Source organism: Triturus cristatus, chromosome 12 (genome assembly GCF_964204655.1).
Source record: "Triturus cristatus chromosome 12, aTriCri1.1, whole genome shotgun sequence".
Taxonomy (NCBI): domain Eukaryota; kingdom Metazoa; phylum Chordata; class Amphibia; order Caudata; family Salamandridae; genus Triturus; species Triturus cristatus.
In genome coordinates, this window is record NC_140595.1 from 608955929 (window position 1) to 608975627 (window position 19699).

Genomic DNA, 19699 nt, shown 5'->3' on the forward strand with positions numbered 1-19699 from the left:
GGGGGTAATGACCCTTCAGATGTATATCCTCTTTCTATGGGATGAATGTTGTTACAATTCCCCTCTGAATCATAAATCATCCTGAATCAGGCCAACCACTACTAAACTCCTCTCTTATATAATATCTTTAATAATACTACCCACCTTTTACAGTATACTCGCCAGATGCAAAGTCTTTTTAGACACCTTTATTTAATTCAGTTTGCTTTATACACCCCTTCTCTCCATGTAAAAATTACAACACGTTCCCCTGTTTCAAAGTGGTGCTTACAATCCACATACGTATAAGCCAAGCTGCATGGAGAAATGTTGCCATGGTGACCATGACCACTTCCCTTGTGTCAGATTTCAATATCCTTAAGGTTACCCCAATTGTTCTTACACCCGTAAGGCGACATACAGGAATAATCCACTTATTACAGGAGTTGTTGTAGCCAGAGCAGAAGAATGCAAAGTGAGTAATGGTATCGAGACTTATGTTACACACTGGGCAGAATTTGCTAAAACCAGTATTGGACCCCAATCTCCCAGTAAACTCTGCTATGGGAAGGGTACCCGATCTAAACTTCAAGTAGAGTTGCCTAGGAAAAAAGCCTTGCATCACTTCTAGGCAGGTCTCGCAATTAGGGCTGATCTTATGATCAAGAAAGTAGTCTGTTAGACAACCAGAGGAACGTTTTTTAATCATTTCACCCCATAGGTAGTCTCTGCACCACTCTTTTATCAGGCTTTTTGATATCTTAAGGGCTTTTTCTGGTTTGTCCCACAGGGAATCCAGGGCAAGAGCTTTAAACATCCTTTTTAGGTATAACAGCCACAATATCCTCAAATGGCCTGGTGTGTTCAAAAGATCCTTGAAGGTTAGTCTATAAGGCTCCAATTCAGGGGTTGTCCAGAGTATATACCAGAATAATAAGGGCCTCAATTGTATCATAAAAGAAATGGGATACAGACCCAGGTCCATCAATAGGGAAAGTATTGGGGTACTCTGCGGGAGTAACTGCCTAGCAAAACGATTCTCAGCCACAGTTAATTCCCTTATGTTTGAATGACCCGACAGTTCCACTCCGTAGAGGGCTGCACTCTATGTCCTGATTTTATATAGTTCTAAGGACGAGGTTAGATTTTTAGATTTCAGTCTTTTGGCCAGCTTGAGAATTGTCCCAGACTGCTGTTGGAGTGGAGTGGAAGAACACACTTGCTCACCTCGGCCTTCCAGCTTAATTTGTAGGACAGAGTTATCCCAAGGTAAACAAACTCAAAAACTCACTTAAAGGGGGAGTGGTTTACCAATACATTAATTTGGGAAGTCCCATGGGAGTTTAATATCATATACTTTGTTTTACTTATGTTTATCTCTTGACCCCCGATCAGTAGAAAACTGAAGAAAGTGGTTCAATATTGCTTGCAGGCCGCTAGAGAAATTGGAAATTAACAGCGTGTCGTCTGCAAATATTAGTACCGGAATTTTTATAAAACCAATTTTTGGGGCGTAATTTTTGGGGAAATTTAAAAAGTCAGCCAGATGATTTACAAATAGTGCAAAGAGTTGTAGCTAGCACGCACCTCTAGCGTACTCCCCTTTCTATACCAAATGCATCTGTTAATTCCCCATGCTTGCTGTACCCAACTCGTGCTGTATTATTCTCGTGAATCCTAATAAGGATAGCCAAACAAAATATTAGATGGGACTTCCATGTTTTCTAAGACTTCCCAAAGTTTCATAGGTGGGACCATATCAAAACTAGATTTTAAGTCTACGAAGATGACAAAGACATCCAGGACCATGTTTTTCCAGTATATTGTTAAAAATCTCGGAATTTGGTCAAGGATGTTAGTTTTTGGCCTAAAACCTACTTGTAAGTCTGAGAACGTATTATTTAAAATCGGCCCAGTCAGTTAGTTTCTCTAACACTTGCCGGCAAACAAGCTTCTGGAGCCTGTTTAAAGACTAATTGGCCTGAAATTCGCAGTCTCATCACAATGCCCTTTTAGGTCTCGCCTACGCATGCGCTGCATAGGAGGACGTTTAGCCGTCGTTCTGCACTTTTTCGAAACACATACTCTTGCTTGTGGCAGCATACACCTTGCGGGAGCACGCAGGGGCGCGCCTCAAGCATGAGTATGTGCTTCGAAAAAGAGCAGACTGCTCTCCCCAGAGCGTGCGCACCACTCGCAGGCTCACCTCCTGCTCCCCGCTCTCTCACAATTAACTTTCGCGGCCGCTCTCCTCGTCCCAGCCCCTCCTCCCTCCACTCAATTGCTGCTAGTCACATGCCTGGAGACCAACTGCAGCGGCTTTGTGCTACATAAAATGTAATAGAATTTGTTGCATTTGTTTGTTAATGCAGTGTCTTGTCTAAACAGTTTCTTTGGTGAACTCCCTCTCCCCGTTCCTTCCTACTGTAAACTATTCGAGTATATTTTATGTAAACAGAAGAGACTTCAGAAGATTTAAATGAATGATTCTTTATTTTTACATGTCTCATGGCAGTTTGATCTGTTCTATCCAAGTAATTTTTTCGAACCATCCTTCAAAATGTGCTTTGTGGCCACTCTCCACGATATAATGGTGACCTCAAAGGGAAAACCTACGGTGTACGACTGTTCCATCACTGGAAGCGGTTCCAATATACCCACAAAGTCTTACGTTTATGGCACTTGCATGTCTTAGCTGTAACTGTACTTCAAGTATGGAGGTGTATTCTACGTCTAAACCTAATTGGCGCTGCAGTTCGCACCAAGGTGGACCTATCTTTACTGGCACCCCTCATCCCAAGTTATTTCAGAGACGTATGGCACAGGAATTGACATTGCGATTTGGTGAGCTGCAAAGTTCTCTGGGAAGACTGGCCTATCTTGGACCCCATCAATGGGCAGTTAGCACCATCGCTGATTCCAGCACAAGTCGAAAGAGCCTGACTCATGATCACAGAGTTTTATCGGTCTGGAAGCGAGAAGATGTCAGGCACCTGGATGGTCCTGTTGATCAGTGTGCAATCAATAAAATGCCTGTTACAGACTATAAAGGCCTGTTAAAGAAATCTAAGTTTTATTTTCTTTAAGGCAGGCACAGAGAATACTGATGGGCAAGTTGTGTATGACTCACTTCCTTGGTGAACCTGATTACAAACTCGTAGTAGCACTGACTTATAAGGGATTGACTGCTAGATCAAGACGAGCAGTAAGACGCCCTCTGTTGTGGACTGGAAAAGTAGTGTTTCGGGCACACTGGCCTGAATTGCATACTGTGAGATGGTCTACATCTGAAGGTCTTCAGCAGGGTAAACTAAGCCCTTCATCATTCAGAGGTCAATATTATGAGTACGAGGTAGAGTCTTAGGAAAGAGCTTCAGTGCAGGGTTACTTGAATGTTGGTTTGAGGCCCTGTGGCTATCTCAAAGACTGGGCAGTCCAGCTGCTCCACCTTCTGCCACTGTCTACAGTGAACTAAGATAAGCTAGGTCTTCTGGAGGAGGAAAGAACTTTCAAGTTGGCAGACTGACTTTTTTTCATGGGACAGACAAAATGGCATCCAATATCTATATGGACTGCGGACATTTTTTTTGCCTACCCACTCTCACCCTTTCAGTGATATAAACAGCCAACCTGAGATGGCAGCTTATGCACGGGTGAAAGTAATGCAACTGTGGGGAGAGCTGCACTGGCTCATCCATGTGACTAATTAAGTCACTATAATCAAATCAACGAAAGAGTGTGCCTTGAGTTTGTTGATAGAGCACAACTGTAGAATCCAACTAGGTTTCTTAATAAAGCCCTCACTCACCAACCTGGTTGGTGACATGCTTCATCATCTGGCACCACTGGGAGAGGCCGAATGCCACCCCGGTGTGCTTCGACGCCAGAATTACTGCGGAACTGGTAGTGTGTGTGTGGTGAGTAGTGAAAGTGATTGTTAAAAATGTCTTGTTTGTGTCAAAAAATAAACTTTATTAAAAGCCAAACAGACATATATAAAAACAGGATGTAGGACGTGAAAGCTGAATAGATTGTTCAGCCAAGTCCCTTATGATGTGGTCAACATGTTTCTGCCTATGTGTTATGTTTAAACAGGCATTCGTCAGGACCAAGGAGGACGTGAGAACCTCGGCGGTATGGGGGCGCTAATGTCCACCCTAACCAGAGGTTGTAAGTGTGAAAAATATAAAATTAACATAATTTTGGTATCTCTCGCATTGGAGAGGAACCGAGTTTATTCTGGGTAAGAGGAAACATACACAGACAAACAAGAAAAGAGACAAACATAGTAATTAGACATAGTCATATAAGTTTGTCATCGTTGGACGTACAGATACTTGTGCTCTGCGTGGTGCACTTAATTGGTAACGCTGGCCATCTGTGCTACTGTGAGGACAGAAAGTGCATATTACACGAAAAATTCGATCTCTAAAAACAAACAAATAGCTGCCTAACATTAGAGGATATGGAAAGCCCAGGACGGTCATTAACATTAAGCAAGAACCTATGTGGTAAAACACTATGCGCGATAGGCTTGAGACACAGTGTTGTTGGGCATTGGATAATCGAAAGACAAATAATATCTCACATGAGGTGTAATCAATATCTACACCATGGGTCTCGGGAGGGGGGTGGAAGCTACAATGGCACACCCTAGGGATAGGAGATAAAGAAAGGGGAAAGGGATAAGTTAAATTAAGAGTAGCAGAGAAATCCCCCGGTACTTATCTTAACCTGGTCGTAGGACTTACGCCCGCTCAGCTAGGCACCCGCTTGGCACCTAAACGATCCCTCGAAAACTGGACCCCGATGGTGAGTAAAGGGAAACCGACGTGTTTATAAGGGAACGAAAGAGTCCTCCCGCTCGAGAGGCGAGGCAATAGGGGCGTGTAATCACGAAGAACGTGATGACGTGTTTGCTAACTGCCAATCAGTCTACTGGAGGCTTCGTAGTCGCGCTGTATGGCCAATCAAATTCGGAATACTGTAGGAGTGCTCGCTGTCATGGAGGCAGGAGACTCGAAAGAGGTAACCGCGTCAGAGGTTCCCCATGCCTATGGGAATCACTGTACGCCCGTCAAAATATCGGGTGCGAGTGGAGCCGGTAAAATTACCGATCAGAGAGAGTTATTTGCACAACGCACCACTTAAATGGGTTAAATTGAAAAGTACTAGAGTATGAAAAACAGACGAATGATAGGCATCGACTGGGCCAGAAAGCCCGTATCCAAGGGGAACAACCTTAACAGTGTTCAGTGATTAAGGCACTATCCTGCCCTTCCAGACCCCTATTGCTGCAGCACTCTGCACAAAACAATTTGACCATGAAGTTCAGATAGCGCCAATTCTTTTCAAGGTCACTGTTAAACATGTAGGCAGTAGTGCATAAGTCACAGACTACCAATTTAATTTCATAGGGTTGGCAAGTATACTGCCTCTGGGTCACCAGTCAGGCAGTGGCAGCTTCAGGAACACCTCCATGCCATAACTGTAGGAATCTAGTGGTCTCAACTCCTTCAGCTAAAAGACCTACATGCTTCTTCTGGCAAAGGGCATATTTCTATATTGAAGGATGGACCTGACCTACTTAGTAATGGGCAGCAGAGTGTACTCTTTCCGAGATGCAACATATTGTGATGGATCCGGATACTTCCTGTTGAGTGATCAATTTCTTGGCGAATTAAAAACCAGTACTTTTCGCTAGTTGTGGTTAGCACTGTAAGGTACAAAAACGTAAGAACGTCTTTAAAAAGCCTTCATGCATCTTGAGCAGCCCAATACCTTTGTTATTCTGGCTGGGTCAAGCAGCATAATAGAAATACTGTACCCAATGACTTTGTTATAAACCTGCAGCTACTTGGATGTGTTGCTAATCGGTTGTTAGCCGTTGTATTACTTCAGAGCCTCAGGTGGTTTTCTATTAACTTTGCTTCAGTCTTTGCATGTAGAACCTGGCCTTTATGCGAAAGTAAGAATAGTGTACAGTACACCATTTGCTTTATTTGTGAAATTTCAGTCTTCTTTATTTTTCTCAGTATTCCTAACTTAGGTTGTATTTTGCACATTTTGTGCCCCTTCCCTGTACACATGAGCCCTGAAGTGCACAACTATGCTGCCTATATTTGCAAATATCAAAAGAATCAGTGCTTTTGCTTTCCCGTGTTTCTTTAAAGAAATGTTATTTAAAGCCAAGAACTGGTGCACTACTTCCCTTCACTCCTCTCTGTCCATCTTTCGATAGGTCTTTCTTTTCGCTCGACTGTCTCTTGAGCTGCCCGCCCCCCCCCCCGTGCCCCACACGGCCCCTCCACTCTCTTGCCACCTTTTCATTTCCTTTCCCCTTTGTTGTTTCTTTTCCCCATCCCTCGCTCCCTTGAATTACTCTGCCTCCTCCACTGTTTCCAGCCTCTCCCCCTCCCTCCACTAGTCACATCATGTTTCTTCACACACTTCACGTCCTACACTGTGTCTCATGAAACGTCATGCACACACACCCAGCAACAAGAGGACATGTTACACAGACTTTTCACATCAACCCAACACAGTGCAGGAAGGACGCTTACACAACCCACTAGCCCTAGTCAATGCACTCACTTACCACCATGCTGGGCACCCTGCAAGCCAGACATTCCAGATACCCCCTATGCACATCTGGAGTCCCCAGGCCACACCCAGAAAAACAAGCATTGGCATAGCCAATAGGTCTCGCCTTTTGGACCGTATAAGTATTTAGTTATGCAGCACAATATCCTTACTGCAACAACATTAACTGTTGCATGGCTAAACACTTATAAGGTCCCAAAGGCGAGACCTATTGGCTATGCCAATGCTTGTTTATAGATTGGGAGGATTTCAGCTTTACGTCAGGATCCTGGAATAGCACCCCCTTCGAGAATTACCCTCATTAGGAGGTTTAGATAGGTTGCCCAGATATCAATTTCAGCTGCATAGAGGTCAGATGGAATACAATCTGGGCCCGGGGCATTTGATGGATGATAGATTTCAAGGACTTTAGGGAGTCTAGGCCAGTTATTGTCAAGGGGTCTTGGTGTCCTAGCGTACTGATGGGGCCAGTATCTCCGTTCCTCCAACCACGCCCCATATGGTCTAGACTTTTTAGTTCCCAGTGATCTAGTTGGCTGTAAACGTTTATGTGATTGAAGTCACTACCGTCTTGCCTACTTCCCACATCGACAGGGAAGAGTAAAGCTTCCCAAAATGATCAACTCATTGTTGGGACTGGACACTGAAGCCTAGATGGCTGGCTGAAGGGCAACTACCATGTGCTATAATATTCCAAAATGTTTTTGTATCTCCTGATTTTGCTGCTTGCGTCAGATCAAACCAAACCTCCTCTTCCCATTCAACTTTGGCTTACAGTATGGCTTCCTTGTATTGTTATATGCTGATCTCTGCTTTTTTTATGATCTAAGAGGAGGAACTTTGCTGCCCTGCACTGGGTGTTAAACTATGGGAGGGATTTGGGGCAAACCGTTCTCACTTTTCTAAGTTTGCTACTCCCTCAAGCTAGTAAACAGGTCTTCATGATTTTTTACTACAGAGTTTGGGTTCTATGTCTTTGCTCATATTTTTCAAAGCATCTCCCACTCTTAAGTAGACTTGTTTCAAGAGATCTGGATGTGCTTCCACAAATTCCCACTTAAGGGCCTTTTTGTTGCTGGAGATAGCTAAATCTTCCAGTAAACTAGGTTTAACTACCTCTTTCCCCGGTCCAATAAGGCCTGTCAGAACCAGTTTCAGTGCATTATGGTCACTGTGGTCCCTCTGGATTACCATCATGTCAACCATGAAAGACCAAACATGCAGAGATGATAATATGCAATCGATTCTCCTTGCACTATTGTAGCGCTTGAAGGTCATTGCACCATCCTGATCTGACTGGGACCTCCCATTGCATGCCCTCAAACCTGATCTCCGCGCAATACCATAAAGCTGGAGTGCCAGCATAGAGCTTCTCTTTACTGAGGTTATGCCTATTTTGTGAACCTGCCAAACCATATCTTCATCCTCAGTTAAGGACTGGTCATATTTATCCAAGGGTTCAAACCTCATATTAAAGTCACCTGCAATTATCACTAGGACTTCCGGGGGTAGTAAGCTAAGATGGTTATCTAAAATCGCCAAAGTAGGAGATTTCCTATTCACACCCAAGGGTCTATTATAAAGATTATAAAGAAAAATCACAATTATTGCCTTTTTGGAGAGAAAGTCCATGCATGTCCGGAGAGGAGATTGGCAATACCTTGATAGTACAATTTAAAGAGTTCTATTATTAACCCCCCACAGAGCGACCTCTTGCCTGGGCCTGTGCTGGACAGCAAAAATGAGACACATTTAAAACAAGTCTCAGGGTCCCAAGTATCCTGGAAGCACAGATTCTATAGTTGTCAATAAAAGTACCTCAGTCTGGATCTATGAGTTTGGCTTTTAGCCCAGCAACATTCCATGATAGAATGCTCCATTTTCCTCCCAAGTTTGGGACCAATGATGGACTTAATGGTTGATCTTGAATATTAACAGCACAATGTGCTTGTTGACCAGGTCGACATTTCGATGAGGGAACATTCCTTGCATTTGTGGTAGGGATGGTCGGGTCGTTACCAGACAGTCAATCAATGTCCTTAAGTGGTGATGAAGGTAGCAGTGTTGTTTGCAGTAGAAAATAGGGAACTGGCTTGGTGAACCTTTCCATACCTAACGTGTTGTTCCAGAGGTTGGGCTTTAGAGCTTTCCTGCTTGCCACTCAAATAGCTACCGATTTGTTTGGCTGATGTTTGATGTTCTTTACTTCAGACTATTGACAGATGATTTTCCGCAGTCTGATACAACACACAGCTAAAAAAGGGACGCTAAAAAGTTCCTCTAGACTCATCCTAATCAAGCAGGCCAAAAACCTTGGAGATCAACCTAGATCTTAAATTAATTAAAAGTCAACAATGAACATGTGTAACCATTAACTGTGCGACAAAAAAAGATCAGACTGAAAACATTGAAAAGTTTTAAAGTTTAGAAGGTGTAAATACACTACATATGCTAAGGAGCCTCGGGCTTCAACTGCTGCATCAATCACGCAATGATGAAGCCCCTGTAGACAACATTGAGCCTATAGGGGGTACACAACCTAATATATAGTAAATAAAAAGACTTGTTAAACAGATTTTACAGTCCATCACAATTTTTTTTTACAGTTTTTTAATACTAGCTCTTATGCCATATGTATTATGGATCAAATATGTTTACTGAGTTTCAAGTACGAATACCAATGCATACAGCCTGAAAGCTAGCGCAGAAAGCCAAAAGTAAAATTTTAAAAAGGAATAAGTTGAGTAAATCCGTGGCTGCTATATATACCCCTCTCTTTATAGTTATTCCCCCAATCCATATTTTCTGGAACCATCTAGTAATATTGATCATTCCACACTTACATCAATTACTGAACAGCTTGATGTAGAGCCGAACCATGACGCTTTACATAGTAGCGTATTAGTGAAACGATGTTGGTACAACTAACACAGCTCAGAGGATCAAATGAACCAAACTACAGAGGGGGAGAGAAGAGGAATGGAGAAGCAGTGGGCGAGGAAGTGGGAGAACCCAGAATGTAAGAGGACAATGCGTTAGGAAATCACAGCGAAGGGTGAGGAATTGGTAATCCGAAACCCAATCCGATATAATCCAAAACTGTACTACTGTGCCTAAAGTGTTCAACGGCTTTTGTCAATTTTCGGCTAGGCATGGATGGCATTCGCTAATCCGATGCTTAAAGATATTGCTGCAAAAATGGTAAATGGACTTTTCTAGCAGAGTTTTTAAGCATAGGATTAGCATAGTGCAATTCATGCCAAGCTAGAAAAGTGACAGACATTTGAGGGGAGTAGTTTTAAAGTGTTAGTGGTGCTGTACTCCAAATAAAGGAGCTGTTCTTTACCTAAAACTTGGGAACTACCCATAGTTCCTACTTGCTTGTTTGCATACTATATCCAGCACGCTAAACCTGAAAGGGTATTGCATATATCTCTGGAAATAGTTGGATGAAACATCAGGTGCACGACAGCAAGAACTTGCCTTCAATATCCCAAAGCCATGGAGACCACCAGAGCAAATGTAACAGTGTTCCGACTTCCCTAAATCTACTCCAGCATCTACCACTATTGTTTACCTCCCAAGTGTGAAGTTTACTCCATGTGTGGCACCACTAGCTAACAACTTTTAGCCTGGCCTCTCATGTCGAGGCCACAATTGAAGTTGTCTGGTGTGGATTAAATCACACTCTTCATCCAACAGGCATCTGCCCAGATCCACCCTCACCCCATCTGCTACGATTTAGGCATTTCCCCACATCTTAAGATTCTATATGAAACATGCAGATGTCTGAGATTAACCTTGAGGCTCCCTCCTTCGGAATCAGCCACCATTCGAATTTCATCAGGCAATGGCTGGCACTCGAAATGATGCCAGACAACATCACCCAGAATCTGACTTGCCAGTAGTAATACTTCTCACTCTTTGGCAGTCTATAGTCTCTCTTAATCTAGTCAAAATACTTAACTCTCTGCTTGGGAAGTAAAGGGCAAAAACTGCTTCTATGTGGCCACTATCACGGCCCATAAAGCTGACTCTGGCACTTTGACATTTGAGTGTTTTGGAGATGGAACAACGCTTTTCCTGAATAGAAGCCCATTCACCTTAAAATGCAAAAAAGCAAAGCTTAAGAATTGAAATGCCTCTACGTTCATGAAGAGTTTAAACAGACTGCGGTAGATCATGGACAATGTGCATAACTATGTTTGTTTTGTTTTTGAAGGGTAAAATAAGGTTGTTATCCAGGTCAGGGCAGACCAGCATTCCTGCAGGTACAGACCCTGGAAGGGTTATTCACCCCAAATACAAAGGGCTTTGTACTAATAACGCCAATTAACCCCTCCGCCCCAAACAGCAGATTCTTTGCAGAACTGGATTTCATGCATTACGGTTTTAAAATCTGTTTGTAATGCAGTTTACTGTAATGACTACATGACCGCTGTGAGCATGGTAAATCCTTGTTTGATGCCCATATCCTAATTTGGTTTCTGCTTCGTTTTATTACAATGAGGATTACATCCAAATGACCTTTCCTCATTCCTTTCTCCTCCACTATTTTTCAGTCTTTTATCAAAAACTAGGATGAAAAAGGATTTTAGAAAGAAAATGTCAAACTTCTCCTCAAAATTAGACAACTAAGTGCCTAACATTTCAGGTTGTTCACCACTATCTTCCTACCCCACTTGCAATGTTCATTGACTCCACAATGGTCTCTGAGCAAATCAGGAAGGACGAGACAAAAACAAAAAACAAAAAGCATTGGCATAGCCAATAGATCTCGCCTTTGGGACCTTAAGTATTTAGCCAGTTTAGTTTTGACTAGAATTTATTTTTGCACTTTACATGTTACATGTAGCGCAAACTCGACCCGAAGGTATTGCAGCGCTTTACATGAGCGCCAGTTACATTACACAAAGTCACATATATACAGGAATGGGACAAGTAAGTGATTTGCCCAGGATCACAGGATGTTGAGCCGACGCCGAGACTGGAACCTCGTTCCCCAGGTCCAAAGTACCAGCTCTGACCGTTATGCCACATCCTCTAATTTCCAACAGCAAAGAGTGCCTGAGACGTGCCTTTTTCACAACCCATGACTGCCCCCTCGTCTGCCGAAAGCACCTTGAGTCGGCCAGCACGCTAGCGGTTTATGAATCAATTAATTCCATGGCCATACGGTTTAATGTGGCAGCGCATTAACCCACTGAGTTATCGCTTTCTTTTAGCTGGACGGGGGCAAGTTGGTCTCGAAATGAGATTTTTCCACACACACATATGCACACAGGAAAACCTGATCACGTGGTTACAAGGAGTGCCAGGAAAGACAGACCTATAACCACAAAGCATACCAGAACTACGAGCGGGTCAGCACGAAGCCTCTAAGCGCTAGACTAATTCAGCTCTGCTTTATACAGAGGGTTGCGCTGGCGAGATCTAGTCTAAGTGCTCAACATGCAAAAGGCAACCCCGCCCTCTTATCTTTCCATTATGTAGGAATGGTGAGTGAATGAAGACAATGTAGGGAACAGATACCTTCAGGTCCAGTTCGCGCTATACAAGTGTGCAAAAAAAAAAAAAAACTGAGGCAAACCTTGAATTACACGTACTATTTGCAGCCAAAGCAGACTTCCAGCGCCTTGTTAATTAATGTTCGTGTTAGCTAGTGTTGTAGAGCTCTTTACCGCCATTTGAGGCTTCTTGGCACTACCAGAGAACAACTTGCATAGTGCAAAACCAGATAGACGGATCACCCGAACAGGAAAGTTGTAAATCTTTTATCAAAGTCAGTTACCTTCTGCTTCTATAGTGCCACCCTTAATTTATTTTCATCAACAGCAAAGGGTGCACACTTATTAGAACGAAAAAAACATATGTTTTGTGAATTCCGCAAAAAGTGAACGGCAGGGGAGAGGTCACACAACAGAAAGAGTACAGTGAGCACATATTATACCTTGATGCAGAAATCCCCGGGCCGCATGTTTACAGAAGCATGCTGCAGAGTGTGAGAAACGAACGCGCTTCGGCCCTGGGACGGCAGCTCTCAGCCCGGAACTGGGCGCGAGCCGCGGGGGTCACCAGCGTCACTCGGCGTGAACTCTGCGTGAACCGGCGATTAGACGGGGGGCTTCGCTGACGAGCAGTTTGTTGTTAGCGGCCTTCTCAACAGCCCTTTCAGACTGAGTAAATATTGATCACTTTCAATCTGATTGCCCCCGAGGAGAACAGCCGAACACCTCAATGGGCCGAAAGAGTGAAGTATGAAGGTGAGAAGACACAGTAAACACTCGGGGAGCACAGGAGACAAAAGTGTAGCAAAACGATGGAGCCGGTCTATGAAAGCACAACTTTTTAAAGTAGGCAGGCAGCCGGTTAAAAGCATAACTACTCAATATCTAACTAGCCAGTCCTGCATTGTCACTATAATAAAATTCCAGAATTAAACAAGCGCTGAAACGCAAGCGCCGTGGCTGCAAAAGAACATATGGCCCTTGGGCACCTACGACGCTCGGTAAACAAGTGGGAGGGGGGGGTGGGGGGGGAGGAGAATGTGCGGCCGAGAGCACATGCAGCGTTTCCCTTGCGGGAGCACCATCCGTTTGAAAGTTAATTACAAACAGATGTCGCCAAAGCTCGATCTTGCAAGGGAATCGCCAAACGTGCACGCGTTGCCATTGAAATCAATGCAAAGCGTGCACGTTTTCGGGCGAAAAAGCAAATCGATTTCAAGAGGTCTCTTCCTAATCAGCGCATGCGCGCTGCGTAGGCGAGACCTAAAAACCATACTGAACTTTCAGCTCCTCTTTTTTTTTATTTTTTTTTAAAAAGCTTTAATTTCCAGCCCCATATATAACAGATGCTGGGATACCTTGTTAAATATATTCCCCACATTTTGCCTATGAAATATAAATTCTGTCAAATTGAGATCTAGTCTCCACTCGATTTTATTGCCATCGGCTAATTAGTCTCCAAGCATGGCAGGATTATTGCCATCAGCTAATTAGTCTCCAAGTATGGCAGGATATTTAATTAGGAACCGTCCCAATCCATTCAACTAAGCTTTGTCATTATCCTTTGCTTAATCAGGTTCCTCTTCCTGAAATGTAATCAGAACCTGAATATTCAAACTGCAATCAGGATCTATTGTTAGCTTGTCTGATAGGCAGCAGATATAATAAAACTCTCACTTCTGGAAAGTGTATTTCTAAAAGATATACATTCGTAACTACATATTTAAACACTTTTGTCTTTAGTTTGCTACAGGCAACTAAACAGTACAGCCGTGTGTCAATTACTGTTTTCAATAAACATTTCCATGTTTGGAAAATTCATGTTCATAACTAAACCAAAATAGCCAAGTAAATAAAAAAACCTGTAACATACTCATAATACCATCTCAATTTTCTGGTGAGTTTTGCACACCACTTAGCCTTTGGCCTTGCGTCTTACGATATCACCAGAACCCCTTAAAGGGATAAGGAAAGAAAGCTCCTCCTTTAGAGGAAACACTCTTTCCACTTCACGCTGGAACAAGAACAGCATTATTTAATTTGACTGAGACCCCTGACAGCTGAAACAGAAACGCGGTAATCCACATAGACCTGCAAGTCCCTTTGCAAGTAGTTAATTCAACAACTAAAAATCCAAATAAGGACACATGAATGGTCCCTACGTCTTGAGATGTGCTGACACCACTGCTATGTTTCTGGTGATCACTTTGGATGCAGACATCCGGCCAACTGATAGGCCTCTTTTCCTGGATTGAACCAGAGGAATATCCTTTGCAGAATATGAAGTGGCCTATGGAAATATTCACCTTGGAGCCCTATCACATGCACTGATAAATGGGTATGAAATATGCTGGAGAGAAAGCATTCTGAATTTATTCTCTTATGAATTTGTTCACCAGTCTGAAGTCCAAAAGGGTAGTTTAGGACCGTCCCTGGGGCTATTTCCTAACCAGGAATTATCTCAAAATAACCCCCTTACTCCATTTGAGACTTTGCCATTTATCATCGCTTTGAAATAAAAACAGAGTGGTACCAAACAACAGCATGTCCAAAGTGTTCTGCTCAATCTCCAGCTTCAAATTTGACAATCTCAAATATTAGCGTTTTGCAAGACTACTATATACGTGACTCCTCCCCCCTTCCCTTTATTTTAATGTCAGCCAACCTCCTTAGCCTCTTGCTTGATCTGAGATGGAACATCCTGACTCTTATGGCACAGGAAGCAGACATAGCGACTTTAAAAAGCGTTGCAGCCCTTAACTTACTGGCCGTAAATGTCTTCTTTTTTCTATACTCCAACAATTTGATCCCTTTTCTGGACACCACAACAAAGCAGCCAGATGCAAAAACTTCCTTTTAGCTACAGGGACCATCACAGAATCTGCCAGCACTCCATCTACAGAAATATCTTATCTTCAGGAGATTAACTAAACTTCCTCATCCTGCCTATCTGGCATGACCTCATTTACGCAGGTGCCAAGAATACATATCTCTAATTAACATGGGACCTGCTGTATATCATTTTAGGTGATATAATTTAAAACATAAGTGACATTTTGTCTCTTTTTGTTGAGACTGTTAACTCGATCAATTTCCAAAAATGAGTTAAAATCATCCAGATAGATGCAAGGATTTTTTCCGGTATATTCTGCACGTCTGGTGGCAACAATGGTGTTCGAACTGCCCACAGACAGATTCTGAAAAGATGGAATACAAATCTGGTGACACTGTATGCCCAGGTCAACCAAGTACACTTGATGGAAGTAACATTTGATACTCAAGTGGCTGCGAAACCTCAGATGTAGTTAGTGACTTGGCCATTCCTGGGTTACCAAGAGTCCTCCTTTGAAATATGCTTGCCATTTCCCTTCGACGACACCAGAGTGTGCCAGATCTATTCTGGAAGGTGCCCAGCAGGAGGGCAACAGCATGTGGTGCACAAGCTCCAATATCAGCACCAAAGAGCTCCTCCTCAAAAACCCAAAATTGACTCTCAGTGCGAAGATTCTTTTTACTGAAGGTTAACGCTTCCGTGATGGAGAAACACTTGACACCAAACTCTGAGCCAAAGTACCAAACCGCACCGATTTACTCCGTCACACGGGAACAATGAGACCACCAATTCTAAAACAGTCTTGTTAGCACCGATAGGGGTGGGGTGGTGTGTGTGTGTGGGGGGGGGGGGTGTTGAGGGAACACACACAACAAATGAGGCTTTCTGAAACAGAGCCAGCAAAAATCCACAACAGATTTCATGCAGTGCTTCATTTGTTTGCTGCAGACAAGATTGAAAGTGCAGGAAAAAGAGAAATTGTATCCGCCTGCATTCTCCTTGATTCCCTCTTTACGAAGGATCAGAAATTCATAACCTTGCGATATTTACAACTGTACACACGACCAAAGAAAACAAGCAAAATGCAACATAAATTACCATCTGCTCTATTAATGTTCCAACATTTGATACAGTTTTTTCTAACAACGTGGGAAAGGATTCAACATGAAAAAGTGCAAAAATTGCAAGAAAAAAATAACAAAAGAGGAAAACAGTAGTTTTTACAGACATAAATGCCAAAAATAGGACCCAGGTGTTCCTAAAATCATCTTTTGCTGTTGGCTGGCCACTGGTATGGTGGCTTTACAGGAGATATTAGCTACTTTTCCGCATTTAGTGCTTTGTTCAGAAGAGGCAAGCCTGTTTATTTTTTATCCCAGGCATGTTTTAACAGAATGGTGTGTTTTATACGTTTAAAAACGACTCCAGGATCCTGCCGGATTAACACAAATTATTTTAAAGATAACCATCCGATGAGTATGCCAGAACAAGCACTATGGAGCAAAAATAGTGGTAGAAAACAACATACACATGCATAATACATTCCAATTGGTCTCAGTGGAAGATGAAGTTCAGAAAGCTTCTGGACAGCAGGCTTGCGCTATGATCATAGCAGCATTTGAACAATAGCTATGTTCTAGATGAAAGGCCCAGGTGCATAACCCTTACAAACTACATGAGCTTCTTCCCCAAATCCTGTATCCTGTCCCCTGTATTGTGGAGCAGATATTTGAGGGATCTGGAATCCTCAGCATGGGAGTGGCAGATTCACCTGATGATTGCTGCCATGGAGCTTTGGCCAACTAAAAAGAAATTTACCCTACTTTGATATTGTTCCCTCTTCTTTAGAATTTGAGGTTAACGCCACATGGAGATGAACAGTTGGTTTGTGCAAATCTCCTGCAGGACTGGACATAAGCTACCTCTTCCAGCATAGCCAGTGCTCACCTTTTTAACTGAAAGAGCTCTGAATGCTGACGTGGACATAGGAGAAGACCAAAGATAAAAACTTTGGCTGACTTCATTTTAAGACATAAGGCTATATATCCCCAGAAGGAGGATACTTTATCGGGCTCAGAAAGAGATAGACAGCCTAGCGGGCCTAGAACTTCCTCCCGCCCGAGATCCAATATGCTTGCACTACTAGAAAATGTTTAGCACAGATTAGTCAATCTAAGACAGCCGCAAATCGTAGAAGCTAGTAGCACACATGAAAAACAGGATTTTATTCAATAAATATTGAGCGACTGAAGGGTAGGGGTGCACTACGACTAGACTGGGCTAGTTTATTTTCTTTATATTTGACTGCACAAGTTAGAGTCCTGCAATTGTAATGGTCATTTAGAGCCAGACTGGTAATATCATCCAAAAAGCATCACAACTGTGCCAGGGTTTTAAAATCAAGTTATAGATATGGACTGAAAATGGCAAATATAGGCACAAATGTTATTTGTACCAGTTTTGTGTGCATTGCCACCACTAGACTCTAGTTTGTATAGGCAAGTACCACCAGACAGAACCTGTCTTACCTCATGACAGGTGCTTGTGCGGAAATGAGGAAAATCATGTTTTTTACAATTTTAGCACTAGCACAAAGGTCTAAATGAGTACATTTTCAAAAGTATGTGAAGGGGATTATATACAAATACTTATACAGCAATATTTAAAAAATAATACAGTGTAAATCGATTTGGTGCCATGGCCAATTTAGCATCAAGCTCATGTCTATTGTACAGATGTTTTTCATTTCTGTCTCACATACCCGTCGCTCTCGGTAGAGTAAATGACAGATACTCTATTGGATCCCTCTATGCCGAGCTCCTGCTGAGCAGTCTCCAGATTCCGTTCAAATGAGTCCACGCTGCCAATACTGAACCAAACATACCCCTGTATGAACAATAAAAACAATAAATTATACATAGCCTTCCAAAAGCAGAGAAACAGCTCAAATAAAGCCCCAAGTATTTGTTTTTCAAGACATTTTAAACAAAATATTATTTGAAAGGACAAATATGCAATATATAACTTATTCATGGATCTTACATCAGAGGAGACTCCTGGAGCAGGAACCACACGCACAAACTGCTTGTTCACAACATCAAGACGATCTACCTATAGGAGAACATGGAAGAAAAAACTGTAAAACTTTCAGACTTTCAAACAGATTAAGGGACTATTCATAAAAACGAGCACTGTGCAACAAATTGGTTGCTAAAGACCAAAGTAGAAACTTTTACCAGCTTCCTTAGTCAACCTCTAGCCTACACATATTTGCTCACTAACTAGTTATATATAGGCACTTTGTCTTGAACGAACACGGACATGGCCAGAAAAAATAGTTCTAATTGGCTAAACTGTTATATGATACATCCAGCAGTCAAATGCTCCTCACCAATATTTAAATATTTAAACTAGGCAACCCGTAGATGCTGTTAAGTACTAGTGATGGTAGATCCTTTTTCTTCTGCTTTTCTTCTGATTTTAAATGACAGAAGCTTTCCGCACGTAGACCAACATTGAAAAAGGATGATATAGATTGCTAATGTTCTGGTTCAGACCATGGACTGTGGAGGAGCTTGAACCATATCGAGAGACTCTGCTAGATCTCCTGAGATTTCCCAAAGCGTCAAAAATCAACTGGTTCATTACAATACAGAAAATCTTGGGGAAGCTGGGCATGGATGCTTTTTGGACAAACCCGGGAAGTATGAGCCGAATCTCAAGAGCAAGAATGAAGGAAGTGTTCTGGGAAACTACCTTAGCAGAGGATGCTTTAGTTTTGGAATCTAGCCTGACTAAAGACTTTTTTACATTTAAATGCTTTTTATCCTTCGAACCAAGTATTGATTAAATTGTTCCCTCTCTTGCACTGAAGCTTTTCTTGCAATTCTGTTATAAAACACTTCCTACCAAACGGTTTTGTTCAAAATGGTCGAGCAGTACTACTTTTGATGATCTCTGTCCGACATGCCGAGGAAGTTTGGAATCTATTGTCCATCTACTTTTCTTTTGCCCATCCTACTGGTTACTGAGGAAAAAACTGATTGTCCCATTATGTATTCTAGTAGAAAGTGGTCATTACTTAGAAGTGTTTATACATTTTGGCATGCACTTTGGATTAAGCGAAGGAAACAATGTTTCTGAAGCTTCTGTTGCCCATAAGGAATGGCCTGTCCCGATCCTTTCTGAAATTTTTTAAGATCTTGTATCTATTGGTTCTGTAACCCAGCACATTAAGCACGTTAATTCTGATCAATCAGACTTGCTATTTGCTGCTATTGCATATTGCACTTTTTTCCTATGGAGTTTAAAAAAAAAAGTAAATTGTGTAATTGTTTTAATAATTTTGTATATTGTCTATCTTATCATTGCTGTACATTCTGGTCTCTGTTGTGCTGTATACTTTTCAGGATCCTTGTGATCGTAATAAAGTTACTGACTGGTAAAAGGATGAGTTTGATGAAAATCTTCTGTTCCTCTTTCCCCAACTCAGAATGGCTGTCCTTTCAAAAGCAGGCTCTAGGACTCAGCTACTCATGGATACAGTGCCAATAAAAGGTAGAATATGACCTTGAGTTAGACCAGGTTTTTATTGTGGGGCTAAGGAGACTGCTAGTAAATGAGTCCCCAAACTTTCTCGACTGAGTTGTAGTGGTAACAAGCCTGCATAATCCTTTTGCAGGGTCTTCGGGCTTCATCAGTCTGACCTGAACTCTTTAACAAACATGCTTGCTTTAGAAATGGGTACTTGCGATACAGATTTTAAGTTACATGTATA

General features: G+C 42.3%; 1 protein-coding gene across 1 annotated transcript in view; it reads right to left on the reverse strand.

Annotated features, from left to right (window-relative positions):
* Window positions 1-19699, reverse strand: part of LOC146776379 (mitochondrial inner membrane m-AAA protease component AFG3L1-like) — a 327798-nt gene that overhangs the window by 212128 nt on the left and 95971 nt on the right. Inside the window, exons 6-7 of the mRNA XM_085639724.1 lie at window positions 17965-18033; window positions 17684-17808 (exon numbers count right to left, since the gene is read on the reverse strand). Of these exons, the coding sequence (XP_085495850.1) occupies window positions 17684-17808; window positions 17965-18033 (194 nt within the window). The remainder of the gene's footprint in view (window positions 1-17683; window positions 17809-17964; window positions 18034-19699) is intronic.